Raw genomic sequence first — 18,600 nt, 5'->3', positions numbered from 1 at the left:
CTTTTCTGAAACAAAGAATTACCTTTTAAATGTGTTTACTTTTCATACATTAGTGATGGAAGCAAGTGCGCTTAACAGCACCCAGTTAACAGCACGATGTCTTCACGTGGTTGGCGTTATTTAGTCCCTTCTCTGCGCTATATAGCTGCCTCTCTAGCTCTCCCTTCTTTTCCATCGCGTTTCCGTAAGTGTGCTCCTCGTTTTTCCCAATTGGCTAATTTTAATTGTAAAATCTTTATTTGCAGCTAGGAATTCCAGTGTGCGAAAAACGTAGGTGTCTCATACACGATCATTGCAACAATTGTTGAATTGGCGATGACTAAAAGTGAACTCCAACTGCTAACACCAAGCAAAAATTGTAATGGCGAATCTTTTCTGTTTTCATGTGCCTTATCAATGGAACTTTGGATATCCGGAATAGTTTAAGATGGCCAAGTCCAAGAACCACACAAATCACAACCAGAACAAGAAGGCCCATCGCAATGGCATCAAGCGCCCCCTGCGCAAACGCCACGAGTCCACTCTGGGTGTAAGTATTCGAAAAGAAGCAAATCTAGTTAACATCCAGCTCATTATTAATAACCTTTTATCTTCAGATGGATGTGAAATTCCTGATCAACCAGCGCTACGCCCGCAAGGGAAACCTTTCCCGCGAGGAATCCGTCAAGCGGTTCAACGAACGCGTCGCTTCCCAGGAAGGCAAGCCCAAGCCTGTAACTCTGTAGATGATTGCCCCGATTGTGGATAATTAAAGGACAATTCAGTTTTACAAACAAACGTCTTTATTTGAGTTGCCGTCGCTAGTAGTAGATGCTCAGTACCTTGTGGAAGGGAATGTGCTCCAAGTCTGCATTGTGCCGACGCCGGTAGTCCCACAGATACTGGTCAATAACAATGGAGTTGACGTTGTCCAGTGATATCTCAGGGTGCTGCTCTTTGAGTACCTTTACCACAGCATCCCTAACTTGTTCGATGATGTATATGGATGCGCCGCGTATCTCCACCTCTCGGGGATCGCCATTCTCCAGAATAGTATCCGTCTTTAGGAACTCCAATAGCTCGCTGGTGTACTCCAAACTGCCAAAGTGCACTAGCACCTGGGGAATTCGGTAGTCGGCGAACATAGTTATCTGATCGATGTCACTAAAGTACCCAAGTCCCTGACCTCTGTAGCAGGACCACACATCGCCCACCAGGATTTGGGCTCGTTTCAGGATGGAAACTCGCTTTCCAGCGAACTCTGCCTCATCTCTAAAACAGGGAAACTCATCCACAACGAGTTCCAGCAAATGGACTGCCGATTTCTCAGCCTTCTTGATAACATTCTCAAAGCTGCCGCCGTACCTGTCGATTAGAACTTTACCCACTTCATGGAGCGATTCCAGACGTTTTTGGAGCAGCGGAATTACGGTCTCCCCATCGTCAGAGCGGAAAATGTTCTCCAGGGTTTTCAAATCAATCTCGGAATAGAACTTAGGATTGATCACATCCACGCCTTCCTTGATGGCTCTTTTAACCGCAGCACACAGAGCAAAGTAGCCGGTATAGCCATCGACCTTGTATTTGGTGTAGTTATCTGCGGAAGATTACCATTGAAGATAGGGGATGCTGCTATAAATATAAATTACTCACCAGGGGTCCAGAAGCAAAAGTTTAGAGTGTCCAGCACAAAGACCCAGTCGGCTGCTTTGGAATACTCCTCCGGCTGCTTTGGGGTTGGATTTGGATGTAATTCGTGCTGCGAAAAGTTTTCCACAGCAATGCGTTTTTCTATTAGCCCTTTTACGATTTCCTGGGTTAGCTTTTCAATGCCTGCGGGCAGAATACGAATATGCTTGGCATGTTCTACGATATAGGTTCCCGATTCTCGGGGACTTAATTTGCTGCTGGACATTTCAACAATTTTATTCAAGTTTTTAATAGAGATATCGCGACTTTTGGCGCTGTAACAGGCGTTTGGCTTTTTTGGGAGATTTGCGAAGCTACGTAGTCTGGCAACGCTATCAGGGCTGCAGACACGCCAGAACAGTGTCGGCTGGGTGGCAACTCTGAAATAACACATGAAGGAGCTGTGAATTTCGCTCGTTGCTCGCGGAATAAAATAAGCAAATAATAGTTAAATGGCAATAGTGGGTCACCGAATTGCCGCCAGTTTTGTGTAACTGATTGTGTAACGTTCGACGAGTGAAGTGCGCGCAAAAAAAGATAACTCCCACACTGCCGTCGAATGATTAAACAAAAAGTCATCAATTTGTTTTTGTGTGGCTTTGTTTTTTTGTTAATGCACTGGAAATATTTAATGAACTCAACAATTGCTCAAGTGCCGAAAGTTCTTTGTGCTGTTAAGAAAAATATTTTATCGACGTTTCAGTTGGCACCCACACACTGAGCCACCCGCACCCACACAGATACGACTACGCGGATACAGATACATATACAGATACACGTGCGCTCAGCTGTTGACGAGAGCTGCTCAGCTGTCGTTTGTTGTCATTCCGTTTGGAGATCCATATCCCAGAAAATCCCAAGGATATACCCCAAAACCCGGATACGCAGATATATATGCCCTTGATCCAGTCAGCAGGTGAGCTATCCGGTTCTAACCCGTTGCGCTGAACATGCCGCATCCCACAGGCTTTATTTTAATTTGTAGACACGACTGAATCCGATAATTATATAGTATACTACTATACCAGTGGCCCATAAGTAGCCTCAAAATGTGCTAACACGTTGTACACTTAAATAGTTGACAATTCTCCATTGTATTATTCACTCTTGAGTTTCCCACACACACCAAAGTATATGTAGTTTACATAAATAAACTAAGAGACCTAGAACTTGCAATATACACACTTACAGTATAGACGCATTTATTTTTATAATTATAATATTCTATTCCGAGCCCCGCGCGAATTTCGCTTTCATTTAGCAATCGTCACTTGTCTAATTTAGTTATTTGTTTACTTCTGAAGGGAGTGCTATCGGCTGTAGGTTTTTTTTAAACTGTTCCGCATGTAATCTGTCATAATAGCTTGAGTGCTCGAAAGTAAGGCATTCTTTATCTTTCCCCTTATCGTGTACTTCACATTTTGTATCCTCAAAGTAAGGCGGTAGCTTAACTGTAATCAAGATACGCAATTTCAATACATCATCATCGTCAATTATTGACCGCTCGTCAAAATGAATGTGCTAATTTGAACTGATCGTGCATTGATTTCTATATTTTTCCACAACGATCTTGTCAAGCGATGGAGCCTAGATCCACAAAGGTACTTGAGATCTTCCTTAAATCAACCGCCTCACAATCATGTGCTAATTCGCGAGATAAATCAGACATTTGGCAATCATTGATCGCACCTGATTTCATCGATTGAAGCGTCTCAGTTTGTTTTCGTATCGTTCCGACATCTGACGGTAAGCTGCATAAATATAGTGAAAAATTGTGAAGATGGTCGATAGTGGTCCGGTGTATTCCATTTCGCGTTTCGTGCAATCGCATTTAGCCATATCACCAAATGGCGACAGACGCGTCTCAAATTCCCGAGTGAGTGATTCCTCCAGTAAACAAAGATACAGTGGACATACGACCCCAAAGTGGATATAAAAGCTGTATTTTTTCAGCAATGTTCTTAGCAAATTTCCAATCCATAGCGTTAATCACTACTATTGTGATTAGTAAACTATGGCCTTGTTTATGATTTGAACAAATTGAGTGATTAACATGCTAACAATGTTTTACGCCGATTGAAAATTGTTTGAAATTGGCCATCCGTTGTGTGATAAGATAACAGCGTTGAGTGAGCTGAAGAAGTACGGACTCTAATGCTTATTCTGTGATATAAAACACACATGTTTATGGGCTTACAAATCAATTCTTTTATCTCAATTTTAAGCTTGTAGCTCTATTAAACTTGCTTCAAATTTAAAGATCTTTCTTTTGTATATAAGCTGTGATCAAGCTCAGTATTCTCAGTACTGTGCTCCTCATTTTCCATGAACAATGAGTAGCAATGAATGGTTTCCTTGCCATGCAAGCACGAACCATGAATACGTTCTAGCCCAGTAAAACCTCGACGGACTTACTAGTGAGTAATCAAGGGTATCGATTGCTTCGGTAGTGGCTTTTCGCTTCTGTTTTCATTGCGACATCGCCCACATTCGCGCATCACGTGTGTGTCTGGGCACACACGCCTAGTTTGATAAACACCGCTATTTTTTGGGTTACTGTTTCTCGTTTTATCAAAAAAGAAAATAAAGTAAAATAAAACAAAGGAGAGCCAGGAGAGCGATTGACGACTATTCTCTTTCTGCGCCAGCGGTTTCGCTGCCAATTCCAATTCCATTTAGTTTTCCAGCAGAGCGCGCCGCGTGCGCTTCTCTAATCGTAATCGGTGTGCTTTCCATAATATTTAAAATAGATTGCAATCTCGGATTTAGCTAATTTGCCTGTATATTATATATGCCAATCGTTTAAGTCACCAGATTCCTCACGAAGATGCCCAGTTTTGTGTGAGCCTCAAGGGACAAAGCAAATGTTTGTGCTGTAAAACTGATAATAAGATAAAGGTGTTCCGGGATTACCTCACCAGTGAACGTTTCTAATAGCTACATATAACCATGCGGCGCACGCCTAAGCTTCAGCTGATGGGCCGCGCCTACTCGGAGATGTCGCCCCTAAATCCGGATCCGCTCATGGACTCGCCGACCACGAGCAGTGCTGGACAGGATCGACGGGGCGATCAGAGCGGCTACGGCAGCATCTTTCCCTTCGGACTCCTACGCGGATCCTTCGGCCGAGGTGGTAATGCCAGTCAGGTGGGTTCAGCCGGCATATGTTGCGTTCGCTTGATGGCGACCCCTTATCGGATACTGCTCCATACGTTTGCCGAAGCAGAATGTTTTACCGATAGCGTCAACGGCACTCCATCTGTGTGTTTTATCGTCACAATTAGTCCAGGCGTCGCGAATCGCCCACACCCTTCAATATGAAGATATACCTTCGTATGCACGTAGAATTCCAATTACCCTTAACTGTCGAAGCTATAGAAATGAATTCTACATCACTTGATGGCCCAATCCCGAAAGTATGCTGTCTTTCGATGAAACAATTGCCACAAACTGCGCCAAAAGGCGGTTAAAGGGGGTTTGGAAGCTAACCAATTCGATTCCTCAAAGTAGACATTATAAATTTGAACTTTAATCCTTCATCGTATAAAAAAGGATTTTAAGTTTCATTTAAGTGCCATTATACTATAAACATAGCAAATACCTTTGAAGATAACCGAATCTGTTGATCCCTTTCCGGTGTGAATCTCACTTCTATTTGACTTTGGGGGAAATATAAAGGCAATTAACACGGTAATCTGTGTGTGTAGTACGTTGTTTATAAGGAAGCGGTTATATACAGGCTGGTATCCATTGCTTATCCAAGTTATCAGGCTATCGGGGCTGTTTGCCCAATTAATGAAAACTAAATAGAGAGCGGATCGTTTGGTGCCCGTCGCCATGGCATTTATACGATGCTTCCACGCAAAGTGCCGGCAGTTTACTGGCGGCACTCGATGTCCGACGTTCGTTTGAGTCCAAATTGAATTTCGGCATACTTACAAATAGCATATCTCTTTCATCGATTGCAAGGCGGCCTTCAAGACGGAACTGAGCGGCGAGAGTTTGGCGAAAATGTTCAAGTCCCGCCTAAAGACGAATCCGGGTGGGAGTGAGGTGTGTTCCGGGAATGAATCCGCGATAAGTGCAGTGCAAGTCAGAACTTTATAGCCGAGTTGCGCTCCCTTCCTATCAGCGAATCTAGCCGCAGATATCATGTGATAGCAGGAACAGTTGTCAGTTGCTGAGTATTAGGTTCGTCTTATCGGCCTGCCCACCCTTCTTCCTTTCAAGGCAAGCCCGGAGAAAAGCCAGCTTGCTCGACAGGTCCACCCCAAACCCCAATGAAATTGCATCAATCAGTCAATTATGATTCATTTAGGGAATGGCATTCATTGCTCTTCCGTTCAGTCAGCCTTAATTAGACCAAGACATGTCAGTCATAGTACCATTAACAATTCCGTAAAGCTAAACTGCCGTAGAGCGCAGAGCTTTCGTAGCGATTTAAGTCACGTAAATAATTATATACTAACTAAGCCACGTCCTAGATAAACGAGAGCACTAAGGCATCTCGCGATTGTCACCTTAAACGCAGAATAACCCAAATCAGCAGTCATGCCGAAAGATGGTCACTCCCGTAAGCCACAAAAGACGGCGTCCATTGCAGAGGAAACTCCACTCGCAGATTCCACAACTCCAGCCACAACAGCATCACCCAGCTCACCCAACAGAACCGCTGGCCACTCCACCATCGGTGCTCTGGTGAGCAACCTGCACCACCATGACATTCAGTCCCTGCACCAACCACTGCTGGAGAGCGAGGAGCGGGTGATAGTCGCGGTTAACCACAGGAATCCCCGCCAGCCACATCGCAGTTATGGGACCGAGCGGAAACCGCACAGTTCCCTGCCCCGTTTCGTGATCGACATCGAGGAGGAGACGGATGCGGCGGTGGCTGCGGCGGAGGGAAAGGACAGTCCCACTCTCAACCAGGAGCACGAGGAGCACTCCAACCAGAGTCCTTCCCGCCGTTTCAGTCACTTCAATCTGGCCCTGCGCCGCTTCTCCCACATCCATGCCCACGTAAATGCCGATTATCCTGGCTAAGTTGGTGTTGTAACCTTGTTGCTCTGCCGCTTGTTGGATCCTAACCCCCGAGATTGGCCTAACCCCATGTGTACATAGATACTCGATATTCACACACACACACTCCCATCGACTAAAAACCAGTATGGGTCGCGTGCACCGCATCTAAAAATAAACATTCTAGTTGCAGTCGCTTCTTCGTTCCCGACTTTGGTTAACTGCTTCGCTCTGTGCCACTAATGTCCCAAGAATGGTTGTTCTTTCACTCTTCCACTCTGCTCGCACGCCCAAGACTGGTGCTTTGGTCCACAGTTGCGGGTAGCAAAATATGAACAACTCCCAGCACTCTGCAACAAGAGCACCTAACTGTGCACTGGCATTGCACCATTTTCAGTTGAAAGCTAGTTGTAATAGCGAGGATACTTGTCCACCTAAATCCGCGTGGAAACAATGCAGGAGTTGTAGTTTCAGGATAGTACCGTTAAAGAACGCTTTACATTTAAAATTGCGTAAGTTGATAATAGTAATTAAATGCGCTAATTAAATGTATATCGTTTAAAACCTAAAAATGCAGCAAAATTACATTGAGCAACAGTAATTAAAACGATTCGTGAACCACAGTTGGGTGTTTGACAAATGTTTCGCCTATCAGCTCGAACTACTTTTACATGTAAATTCCTTTTCTTACATAACTCTTGAACTATTGGTGTACCGGATGCTGTGATAGCACATTGCTGATGTTCCTCTGGCCTGTGATTCCACTGACGCAGCGAAACTAAACCCATTACTATGAGACTATACAAACACTCGGTGCGGAGAATCCATTAGGCAAACTCAAGTGACGTGCGACTCAATTGAAGCCACTCGAGTCGAGTCGGAAACCAAACATCCGAATTGGCCATCGTTCAATGAACGTCTTCATCTTATCGATCGCCCTCAGTCACTGTCGCCAGTACTTCTGGTTTCTGGTACTTCCTATCTCCCCAAGTGTCGCGTAATTATCGAGATACAGGCACTGCACATTCCACCCCCCGGCCATCGCTTGAAACTAATTAGCTGATGGGCAAATGATTAAAGGCCAAAGGATACGCTCTTCTTTGAGCCAATGGAGTCGGCAGAGGTAGCGCCCCAAGCACAAATTCAAGTGGAACTCTTTGCGCAAGGCAGTGCGAACATAACCAGACCCGATGTGGTGACCACAAAACCTGGTCGGTCAATCAGTCTTGGTGCAACGCTCGTGGCGGCAGGAGCGGCCAAAAGCTACAGCTCCAAAAGCGGCAAACACGTTTCGAGTGGCCAATTACCAATTACATTTACCACATTTGCGGCACGAAGCGCAGGCCGCCAAAAACAAACCAGCTTATTAGTGGCCAACGTATCTCGGCCAAAAGCACCCACATCGACTGTAATCGGCCAGAAAACAGCGATGCTTGCGTCGGGTCGCGTGTAAACTTAATATCGCACAGTCCGGCAGCAAAACGCTTGATAACTCACTTGTCTCAGACGTCAACGGGCCACCAAGGCGACAGGTTGCATCGGAAAGCAGCAGGAAAAGTGCGCAGTGTACGCCACAGGCACAGCCATAGACAGAAAGCAAATACCCGGTGGTATTAATTTGTCAATTAATTGGCCGCGCGGAATAAAGTGGCATACAGCTAACAAAAAAAGAGGAAAACAAAGCTACAAGGAAAAATGCAGAAATAATATGCACATACTGGCACTTGATTAAAGTGCCATTCAGTGAGAGTGTGTGACTGGCGAAACTAGTGATCTTTGGCAAACCACTGCGGAGAATGCCGAGTTTTATCAGCTTGACGCACGTACAACAGCCCGCAAAAAAGGCCAAATAATATACAATTTATCAAATTAAAATCGAAATCAAAACTGCAGACCGAGAGTGTGGAACGAGTATCGGCTGACAAGATGAAACTATCCAAGAGCTTCGATGAATTGATACTGAATGCCTCGCGGTTGAGCTTGAACAACTTGCGATCACCGGCGAAGAAAAAGGGGAAAAATGTAAAGTATTTGCGAGTAAATTGCACCCCCTGATTAAATTAGTCAGGGGTATTAGAATCACACTTCATTTCAGTTAATTAGGCTTAAGGAATAAGTTGAAACCCCCTTCATCTACCATCTCTCCCTCGATCTCAGCACAAAACTCTGGCTGTTTAGAAGGGAAATACCACTGCATAGGCGAAAACTCAGAGATAAAAAACATAAATAAACATATTCGAGACTTATAAAATTTACTCACGCGCCACTCACACTTGCAGTCGTAAATTGGAGCTATCTGAATAATCTCGTTTCTATCTATTTCTTTCGGCCAGACAACTCTCCCCACTGATACGCCATTATTTTACTCGTTCTAGGGTGCTTAAAAGTCAGCCATTAGATCTAACATTAGACTATTCGGCGGTAACTTTGTTTACCAATATACACCTATTGATATTTACTTCCCTTCGTTACGCCCGAGTGCATTTTAACACCTCGAATGAAACCCAAGCCCATGGCGATGGCGAAGTAATCCAAATCTGAATACAGCCAGAGCGAACTTGCCCCGCCAATAAGGCAGCCATATTATTTATGGTTGATGGGTGATGGTTTATTGATTCAATTGAATGTTTCGTTTCTCGAACGACCGAAGGTCCTACGAAATTAATTAGAATAGACAAATAAATTAAAGCCAAGCCACTGCAGTGCGTGTGAGACACTGCTTGGCAATTGTTCAAATAACAAATATGGCAATCTGTGACGTTATCGTTAAGATGAGCGATTACCTGGCCATACGAATGTCTATTTGCCCAGGGACTACGAGATCAAATTCGTCTGGGGAGTCGCTTAGATAGCATGGACTTTCGCGTGTCTTGGTACCGAGGCATGTGTCCCAGGAATTACCCCTTTATATTTATTGAAAACTCCCATAAAACGGCCCTACTTTGTATTTGATTTCTTGGATAACTGATTATTTCACAATTACCCATCTATGATTGGCGGTGGTGGCTTTTTATAACCCGCATAATTTCTTTATTGCCCCGGAAGCTCGGTGACTCAATCATGGATCTGTGGATAATTTTGGCAGTACACCAATTTTTAGCACTAAGTTAAACTATTTCTGTATGTGTAAGAATAATTGCTTCCTAATGTTGTGGTTTCTTTGGCTTAAACTAAGCATGCAAAATGTTGGACTTTGATCCCTGGAGACAACTGAAGTCTCTAATTGATGTTCTATATTTACCCCCCGCCAAATGTTACAACATTTTTATATGAGTTACGGTTTCTGTCTCTTAATTGCTTTTTAACACGAATAACTGGTACAAGTTTTGCTAAAACGGTTTTTATTTGCATGAAGTTTGTTTCGGTTTTTGAGTGAGAACATGAATTATGAAAATCTATTTAGAAACCCACTAATACCCAGAACTCTTTGTGCAGAACATAAATCGCTTCGGAGACTCCATGGGTTCGCTGGGACATCGTGCCTTGTTGCAGTACATCGATAATAATGATATATCCGGTCTGCGCGCTATTTTGGACAGCCGACATCTTACCATCGACGATAGGGATGAGGTGAGTCCCCTCGAGCGGAATATTAGCTATGACTTGGTACTATTTCGGATCTCTTATAGAATGCCACCACAGTGTTGATGGTAGTAGCTGGACGAGGTTTGACTGCCTTTGTCCGCGAATTCCTGGCCCGTGGTGCCGATGTCCAGGCGGAGGATTTGGACAACTGGACGGCACTGCTATGCGCCTCCCGAAACGGGCACTTAGATGTTGTCCAACTGCTGCTGGACCATGGCGCTGAAGTGGAGCATCGTGATATGGTAAGTCTTATGCTCTACGCTACATTTCTGAATCAGTCTTAATTGAATTGGCAAACGCTTTTCCAGGGCGGCTGGACCAGTTTGATGTGGGCAGCTTACCGCGGACACACGGAGCTGGTGCGCCTACTGCTGGACAAAGGAGCAGATGGCAATGCCCATGGTAACTACCACCTGGGCGCCCTTTTGTGGGCGGCGGGCCGTGGCTATAAGGACATCGTTGAGCTTCTGGTGCAACGCGGCGCAAAAGTGAATGTGGGTGATAAGTATGGAACCACAGCCCTCGTGTGGGCATGCAGGCGAGGAAATGTAGAGATTGTGGATACTTTACTCAAGGCTGGAGCAAATGTGGACACCGCTGGCATGTATTCATGGACGCCTCTGCTCGTTGCGGCCGCCGGCGGCCATACAGATTGCGTTAGTTCCATTCTCGAAAAGAAGCCAAATGTAAATGCCTTGGACAAAGATGGAATGACTGCCCTTTGCATAGCGAGTCGTGAGGGTTTCCAGGATATTGCCGCCTCCCTTATTGCGGCTGGTGCCTACATAAATATCCAGGACCGCGGAGCAGATACACCGCTCATCCATGCCGTTAAAGCGGGTCATCGAACTGTGGTGGAGGCCTTGCTCAAGAAACATGCCGATGTGGATATACAGGGAAAAGATCGCAAGACGGCCATTTACACCGCGGTGGAGAAAGGACATACGCCCATTGTTAGGCTACTATTGGCCACCAATCCCGATCTGGAATCCGCCACCAAGGATGGCGACACTCCCCTGCTGAGAGCTGTACGAAATCGCAACTTGGAGATTGTTCACTTGTTGCTAGATCGAAAGGCCAAGGTGACGGCTAGCGACAAAAGGGGCGACACCTGCCTGCACATTGCAATGCGCGCGAGGAGCAAGGCGATTGTGGAGGCTCTCCTGCGAAATCCCAAGCACAGTCAGCTTTTGTATAGAGCCAACAAAGCTGGGGAAACGCCCTACAACATTGACTCTCTGCACCAGAAGACCATATTGGGTCAGGTTTTCGGCGCCAGACGTCTGAACACCAACGAGGACTCTGAGGGAATGTTGGGCTACGAACTGTACTCCTCTGCCTTGGCGGATGTGCTCAGTGAGCCAACATTAACCACTCCCATTACCGTTGGACTCTACGCCAAATGGGGCAGTGGAAAGAGTTTCCTGCTAAATAAGCTGCGCGACGAGATGAACAACTTTGCGCGCCAATGGGCTGAGCCACCGATTCGAACCAGTGGCCTGCTCTTCATCGTCTGCTTTCATGTGGCATTGCTCATTGGAACTATTGTGGGACTGAGCACCTGGTCAGCGGTTGTGGGCGTGTCGGCGGCTGTCGGATTCTTGCTGCTCGCCTATCTGCTTCTGGCAGCTGTTAGGTACTGCAATTACCAGATGGACATGCAGTGGGCCTACTCTGTGCAGCACGGTCTGGAGAAGAGAATGACGAGACTGCGTCTGATACTTCAGGTGGCCTTTTGCCATCCCCCAGGACCCCAATCGGACTCACAGGCAAAACCCGTGCGGTTTCACTTTGCGGAGGCCAACAGCGCTTCACCCACAGGTGATGGAGCTGTAGCTCATATGTTGGCCGCTCTCTTAGATGCTATAGAATCTCACTACGGATGGCTGGCCACGAGATTGTACCGAGCCTTCCGTCCAAAGTGCTTGAAGGTGGATGTTGGCTGGCGTTGGCGTCGCATGTGCTGTATCCCAATCGTTTTGGTCTTCGAACTAGCTCTAATCACCCTGGTTACTGGCATCTCCCTCATCGTGGCCTACTTCACGTTTGCCGATGAGAAGGAAAAGGAACGGATATTGGTGGCTCTTTATGTAATTGCAGCCGTGATGGGCACGCTGATCTGTACGCATCTCCATGTCCTGGCCAAGGTGTTTGTATCCCTGTTCACCTCCCACATCCGACTGCTGAAAAGGGCTGTTCGGTCCAGTGAATCGGCTCCGTTGACTATGCTAGGTGCCGAGGTGGCCGTCATGACGGACATGGTCAAGTGCCTGGATGCGTTCACCAATCAGCAGAGTCGCTTAGTTGGCGTGATCGATGCCTTGGATTCCTGTGACACCGAGAGAATTCTCACTCTTCTGAATGCTGTGCAAACACTTCTTTCTTCACCTAACCGACCATTTGTTTTGCTCATTTCTGTGGATCCACACGTCATAGCCAAAGCAGCAGAGGCTAATAGCCGACGACTCTTTACGGAGGGCGGAATCGGAGGACATGACTTCCTGAGAAACTTGGTGCATTTGCCGGTTTATCTGCAAAACTCCGGACTGAGAAAGGTGCAACGAGCCCAGATGACAGCACTACTGTTTAAGCGAAGTGGCGGAGGAGATTACCAGACAGACGATGGACCCACATTGGGTCACTCTGTGTCTGCTCGTCGACTGTCCAATGCCTCTGAGATTATTTCCAGTCAGGAGAAGCTGCGCGGACCCGCCCGAGGAGGTGGTGGAAAGAAGCTGCGTCTCTCCGAATCCGTGGCCAGCTCTACTGGCTCTAATCTTCACCGCCTGGGTCAGAATCCCCAGACCGTCCTAGATCTATCTCGCATTGTACTCACGGATGATTACTTCAGCGATGTGAATCCACGAAGTATGCGCCGCCTGATGAACGTCATCTACATCACGGTGCGTTTGCTCAAGGCCTTCCAGATCGACTTCAGCTGGTATCGCCTTAGTTCCTGGATCAATCTGACTGAGCAGTGGCCTTTGAGAGCTAGTATGATAGTGCTGCATCACGATCAGTTCATGGATGGCAATGCGGATGAGAGTGTCTCGCTGCAAAGCGTTTACGAGAAGTGAGTTTAACACCCTAATCCTCATATAATCTTGAAAGAATCTATTATATCTGCTTCATTCGTTTAGATTGCGACCGAAACTCGCTTACTTGCGAGAAGCTGCTCCACTCCTAGAGTTGGATCGAGATGAACGAAAGCTCGATGCCTTCCTGCAGCTGCACAAATCAGATTTACTCGTGGCGGATCTGCGAATCTTCTTGCCCTTCACAATTAATCTGGATCCTTACTTAAGAAAGGTCTTGAAGGGTGCGTTTAAAAAAACAAAATAAAACTCGGGCGCAATCTAAAAAGTATTCATTTCACAGAGGATCAACAAACCATCGAGGACGAGGGTTCCCTAGTGATACAAGCCAGACCCAGCGTTTCCAATACCATGCGTCAATTCCCAGCGCCCACCACCTACGTGCCTTCGCCACAGGCCTATCCACCCTACCAAATGTTCCAGAACGAGTATCCTGCCAATGAGCTGCGCTCCAGGAATCTCAGCTCGAGCACAGAGCCTGTCACCCCACTTATTAACTCACCTAGTGATTCGTTTGGTGTAAGTTATATTATCTTAAATTTAGGAAATCTTAAATTAGGAAATGCTTGCTTTTCATTTGCTACAGGATGATATCCTGCAAACCAAACTGACCGATTTGACCGTCGAGGGAGTAATCAGCCTGCTGGACCGGATTGAGGACATGAAACCAGCGTTGCCCAAACTAGCCCCTGTGCTCCGCGAGAATGCCATCAATGGACGTGTGCTGAAGCATTGCGATATGCCGGATCTGAAATCGGTAAAGTGTTTTACTATCATTTTCAAGTTTTTCCGTATTAAACGACGAGTTCCGAACAGGTTCTGGGCCTGAGCTTTGGCCACTGGGAGCTGTTCCGCTTGCTGATCACCACGTTGCGGGAATGCGAGCGATTGCCACGGAAGCAGCCGCGCCAGCAACAGCAACCGCCTGCGTTAGAGGCGCCATCGAATGTCCCCATGATTAAGGATGTGACGGATGCCCTGATGCAGCCACCCAGGGAGTCCCTCTCACGGAAGAACTCCGTCAGTCATATGGAGAAGCAGGTAAAGCGAGCCATCAAAAGTCTATGAATTGTAGAATCGGATAGCTGTATATTGAAAAAAGGATTCGCTCTAACTCATGTGCTTTGATCTATTCTTATTCCGACCATTTTAACAATCCGAAACGAAATGCAGTCAAAAGTGCATGACTACGAGTATCTGCAGGTAAAGCTCAGACACTAAGAGACACAGACTGAAACCCGAAATTCCAAGCCCACATACCATATTTGTGCAACCCCATTACAGATCAATATCAAATACCCCAGTAAGCCCTTCAACTTATCTGTCGTATCTATTGCTAGGTCACGCTGGAGGAGCAGATGATCTGCGGCACCCTTCAGACTCTGAATGAGGAGGCGTACGAGGATGTGGCCAGTAGCGAGAGACCGAGTCCCACAGGTGAGATGTTGGCGGCAGCCGCACAACTGCAATTAGCACCCATCCGCGAGTCCTCTGAGTTCGGATCGCCATCCGACGATCAGAAGCAGTACGGGGTCAAGATAAGCAACAACAACAACAACCAATACTTGCATGCGGAGTACAACCGGAGCGTTAGCTCACATTCCCTGCAGAGTCTAAGCACTCTGGTGGGTTCACCTGGTCATGGTGGTTCAGGTGGTGGTCACCTGCATCTGGGCAACGGTAACGATCTGAGCGATAGCACGCTCGACCTAATGCATGTTGATTCGGTGTTTGGTGGTGGTGGTGGTTATCATCGGGCATCACGCCAGATCTCCATAAGCAGCGAGCTGCTGCACGAGTCCAGTTCCTTGCCCATGGTGGTGGTCATTCCCAATGCCTCCGGCGAACAGGCCTATGACGACACCAAGCTCTAATTGGCCAGGGGCTCACATATGCACTTGGACAACAATGTATTTAAGCTGCATGGGGTTGAGTCGTACTTAAATTTTAAAGTCTGACAAACTGAACCATTTGGATGGCTGGACCAATGTCTGAGCCAAATGAAACCGGACCAAAAACCAATATCATATCATCCGAAACACGATTTTTCGTATTACTTGTTTTATTCTTGCTTTGGCTTGGCTTTGATCCGGGCAGTATTATCGGCAATTACTAACACTTGAGTTGTGCGATTACTAAATCATTCCAATGTTTATATGCCGAAGATTAGTTATTAATTATTTGCCACACATCCCACACACACACAATATATATTTAAAATTGTTAATCGCCCACGACACATGTACAACTAACCGAATGGTGGTATTTAAACCAGATTCCATTAAATCCTATGTCTATCCCTAGCGTTAGATAAAGCATCAAATAAATGATAAATCTTATGAACAACTCGTTACCTCTTGCATTTTATTGAGCTTTCTATCTGTGTTTATGTTACGCCTTTAACCTTTGTTCTGAGTTAATTGGTTGCTTTAATTCACCTGGTTAATATTAGTGTTGCGGAATAGCACCAACCCTTGCAATGGGTAATCCCTAACTTAATCTTCCTCATCCCTATGATTTTTAGAACTCGACACGCCGAGTGCCGGAGCAGCAATGACGACCCCATTGCTCGGTGCCTCCGGCTCTGTGCCACCTCCATCAGGTCGGGATTCTATTTTAAAACAGCAGGGAAGCGTCAAAGCCGACAAGAGAGTATCGATTCAACAAACGGCGACCAACAATAACAACAACAGTACCAAGCTAACGCCAAATGTGGAGTATGTTTCCGAACGCCAGCCGGAAGTCCAAGGGGCCAGCAAGCGCTTGACAAGCAAGCCGCCTCCAGGTAATGTTCACAATGTTTAAAGCCAAAACCATACTCAATAGTAAGTTTATTCTTCATAGGACCTCGTCCCGCCTCGCTGATCATTACCAGAAACGATTCCAACTCACAGTTCCAACTGCTGCGCTCCTCCTCAGTGGATTACGACGATGTGGAGGCCCAGGAGCACCGGACCACGATAAGGACCACTTTGCTGGAACAGCAGGAGGAAGAGGAATCAGCCCCGTTCGTGTTTACAGTGCGAAAATGACACAATCTTCTCTACTAGGTGAAAACAGCCAATGAGATGGCCATTTAGTGCCAGCTACGCTTAGTTACAAATTAGTTATAACGCAATTAGCTAATAACTGGAGGACTTTGTGGAAACTCTGACTTTTGGGTTACACAATTATATAGTTGTATAGTCGGTACGCTAAGAAAAGACACTTTGTTTGCAAGTCTTGGTTCTAAGCCACAGAAAACACTACTACTTGTTATAAATGTATAATGCGTGTGCATATATGTATTTCTTGAATGTATAAAGCAAATATTAGTGAGTATGGAATACTCAGGGCTGACTGCCCTTTATTATTGCCAGAGCAGGTCTCAATGCATTGTAGAGCTTGGCGGCCAAGGTGGCATTAGGCAGGGTTTTATAGATTTCCTGTATGGCTAACATAACGTTCGACTGTTGCTGAGTCAAATCCAATGGATTGAAGTTGGGGTTCTGCCAAAAGGCCCCATTAGGCTGGCTCTCTAAACGAACTTGAGTGCCAGCATCGTGGGTATCAGTCCTGCCCTTTGTTTGCGTAGCTGCATTCTTGAACAGCGTGGCCGTTTCATTTTCATTTGTCGGCGCCAAGCCCTGCTCAAGTTGCTCCTTTTTCAGCTTCAGGATGCGCTGCGAAGGCTTAACTTTGCTCTGGAGCTCCTTAAGGCGCGCCACATCGATGCCCAGTAGACGCAAAAGCCTCTTAGTCGCCTGAGGCACTGCTTCCAAGCCCCATTTAGCCAAATCGATTCTGGTTCCGGGCGTGGAATTGAACTTGTAAACCACATTCATGTTATTGCAAATTGGCGAAGGATTCTCGAAGCAATCCTGGTTCCTAAACGACTCATTAACAGGAAGCTTGCAGATGGTGTCCACCATGTGGAATTCGGGCGGCTCCTCTTTGTTGGCCATCTGCTGGATCTGTTCCAGCACCAACTCCGCCCGTGCGACGGCCAGACCACGCTTGTCCGCTTTGGACAGATTCACAGTGTTAGGTTCAACCTGCGGTGGCTGGTGCTCTATGAGGTTGGAGAAGTTAACTAGTCGGATGTACTGCTCATCAGCCCGCACTGGAACGTAATCTAATTCTGCATCCCGAATTTTTTTTTCCGGCGGGCCATCGGTCTGCGAACTGCCACTGCTATTTCGTTTCTTATATGTCTTATGGCTCCGATGATCACCATCATTCCGGTTCCTCTCATCTGTGTTCTCGTCCTGCGAAGTGGCACTGCGATTTCGCTTTCTGGACTCCTCACGATCTCGGTTTGAGCGATGGGACCGATCCTTCTTGTGTTTCTTTTTCTTATTTTTTACCTTTCTGTTTTCATCTGCCATCTCCAATTTCCTTAGAATCTCTCGTTTCTGAGCAATGAGATCGGCTGCCTCCAGATCTTCTACGAGCGTACCATTTGCCTGGAAGCCATGTTGTTCGTCTGGTACAAGCGTTTTGGCGTCCTCAAGACTGAACAAATTCATGTCTTCAAAGTTATTGCGATTCGAAAATTGGCTGGGAAGTAAATCGCAATTTCGACTTTCGACCTTTACTTCGGCAGATGTCTCCAAGGTTGCCCGGGGACCAATATCAAATGGGTCATCCACCAAGCTGTCCAAAATCGCATTATCAGCATCTATTTTGAACTTCAGCTCGGTCCTCGGGTCGATGGCGTCTAGGGCCGACTGTAGATGTGCGCCTGGAGTCGCCGAGTGGTGGACAAGGCCACCATCCTCTGGATCACTGTTCCAGCCTGATCCGGACATAGGAATTCCAACAGCAAATGCATGCGGCGGAGTCCCGCCTGTAGTCTCCCGCAGCGGAGTGGCCTCATCCTCGTTAATGCCACAACCCACATCGTTCTCCAGTTTGACCTCTAGCTTGATTGGAACGTCCATGACATCGAAATTTGTTTGCCAGTAATCACTTCCACAAATGAAATAAGACACCTTTGAATTTTTCCACCAAAAGTTATCTGATATTGCAGTTCTAGAGATGGTAAATGAAAATATTTTTAGTAAGTGTATTTCCGTAGGTCCTATTCCATTCTTGGTTTTCCATGGCAATTTTTATTTTACAGAAATTGAAAATTAAATAATTAGTCCTTGTTTTTGTAAGTGCTATCCCTATTTTCACGACCCTGGAGTTGCCATCCCACTTTTTACAACGGCTCATTCGATACAGTCGATGCACCTGTTGATTTATCGAT

At 46.3% G+C, this 18,600-nt stretch overlaps 4 protein-coding genes across 10 annotated transcripts; 2 read left to right on the top strand and 2 right to left on the bottom strand.

Moving 5' to 3' along the window:
* Positions 1 to 104: 104 nt before the first annotated feature.
* Positions 105 to 777, top strand: LOC6547858 (60S ribosomal protein L29). Its single transcript, XM_026980723.1, has 4 exons — positions 105 to 184; positions 246 to 270; positions 422 to 529; positions 597 to 777. Exons 3-4 carry the CDS (start codon positions 428 to 430, stop codon positions 723 to 725), a joined length of 231 nt encoding a protein of 76 aa, XP_026836524.1. The 5' UTR covers positions 105 to 184; positions 246 to 270; positions 422 to 427; the 3' UTR covers positions 726 to 777.
* Positions 771 to 2,043, bottom strand: LOC6547859 (queuosine salvage protein). The gene is made up of 2 exons (XM_001975006.3): positions 1,633 to 2,043; positions 771 to 1,576 (listed from the first exon to the last, which is right to left on the bottom strand). Exons 1-2 carry the CDS (start codon positions 1,892 to 1,894, stop codon positions 801 to 803), a joined length of 1,038 nt encoding a protein of 345 aa, XP_001975042.3. The 5' UTR covers positions 1,895 to 2,043; the 3' UTR covers positions 771 to 800.
* LOC6547860 (kinase D-interacting substrate of 220 kDa) lies at positions 1,993 to 16,648 on the top strand. 7 transcript variants are annotated; one of them, XM_026980722.1, is made up of 13 exons: positions 1,993 to 2,584; positions 6,153 to 6,687; positions 10,123 to 10,257; positions 10,317 to 10,514; positions 10,581 to 13,345; positions 13,413 to 13,591; positions 13,651 to 13,886; positions 13,954 to 14,124; positions 14,184 to 14,408; positions 14,541 to 14,570; positions 14,708 to 14,804; positions 15,892 to 16,152; positions 16,212 to 16,646. In XM_026980722.1, exons 2-13 carry the CDS (start codon positions 6,220 to 6,222, stop codon positions 16,397 to 16,399), a joined length of 4,953 nt encoding a protein of 1,650 aa, XP_026836523.1. In that variant the 5' UTR covers positions 1,993 to 2,584; positions 6,153 to 6,219; the 3' UTR covers positions 16,400 to 16,646. The 7 variants fall into 7 exon arrangements, with proteins under 7 accessions (XP_026836523.1, XP_026836520.1, XP_026836521.1 ...); XM_026980719.1 differs by lacking the exon at positions 14,541 to 14,570 and having other exon boundaries at positions 16,212 to 16,648; XM_026980720.1 differs by lacking the exon at positions 14,541 to 14,570 and having other exon boundaries at positions 6,200 to 6,687.
* LOC6547861 (protein panoramix) lies at positions 16,620 to 18,546 on the bottom strand. Its single transcript, XM_001975008.3, has one exon. It carries the CDS (start codon positions 18,287 to 18,289, stop codon positions 16,697 to 16,699), a length of 1,593 nt encoding a protein of 530 aa, XP_001975044.1. The 5' UTR covers positions 18,290 to 18,546; the 3' UTR covers positions 16,620 to 16,696.
* Positions 18,547 to 18,600: the final 54 nt, after the last annotated feature.

The sequence above is a fragment of the Drosophila erecta genome, unplaced genomic scaffold (assembly GCF_003286155.1).
Source record: "Drosophila erecta strain 14021-0224.00,06,07 unplaced genomic scaffold, DereRS2 tig00000092-arrow-pilon, whole genome shotgun sequence".
Lineage (NCBI taxonomy): Eukaryota > Metazoa > Arthropoda > Insecta > Diptera > Drosophilidae > Drosophila > Drosophila erecta.
Note: the sequence above shows the minus strand (reverse complement) of the source record. Positions and strands in the feature narration are given on the sequence as shown.

Bases quoted from the DNA above. Each gene is read 5' to 3' on its own strand.
- LOC6547860 (XM_026980722.1), top strand. From the start codon at position 6,220: ATGCCGAAAGATGGTCACTCCCGTAAGCCACAAAAGACGGCGTCCATT. The intron at 13,887-13,953 runs GTAAGTTATATT...CATTTGCTACAG, and splicing joins CACCTAGTGATTCGTTTGGT to GATGATATCCTGCAAACCAA. The intron at 16,153-16,211 runs GTAATGTTCACA...TATTCTTCATAG, and splicing joins GACAAGCAAGCCGCCTCCAG to GACCTCGTCCCGCCTCGCTG.
- LOC6547861 (XM_001975008.3), bottom strand. From the start codon at position 18,289: ATGGACGTTCCAATCAAGCTAGAGGTCAAACTGGAGAACGATGTGGGT.
- LOC6547858 (XM_026980723.1), top strand. From the start codon at position 428: ATGGCCAAGTCCAAGAACCACACAAATCACAACCAGAACAAGAAGGCC. The intron at 530-596 runs GTAAGTATTCGA...TTTTATCTTCAG, and splicing joins GCCACGAGTCCACTCTGGGT to ATGGATGTGAAATTCCTGAT.
- LOC6547859 (XM_001975006.3), bottom strand. From the start codon at position 1,894: ATGTCCAGCAGCAAATTAAGTCCCCGAGAATCGGGAACCTATATCGTA. The intron at 1,577-1,632 runs GTGAGTAATTTA...AATCTTCCGCAG, and splicing joins CTTTTGCTTCTGGACCCCTG to ATAACTACACCAAATACAAG.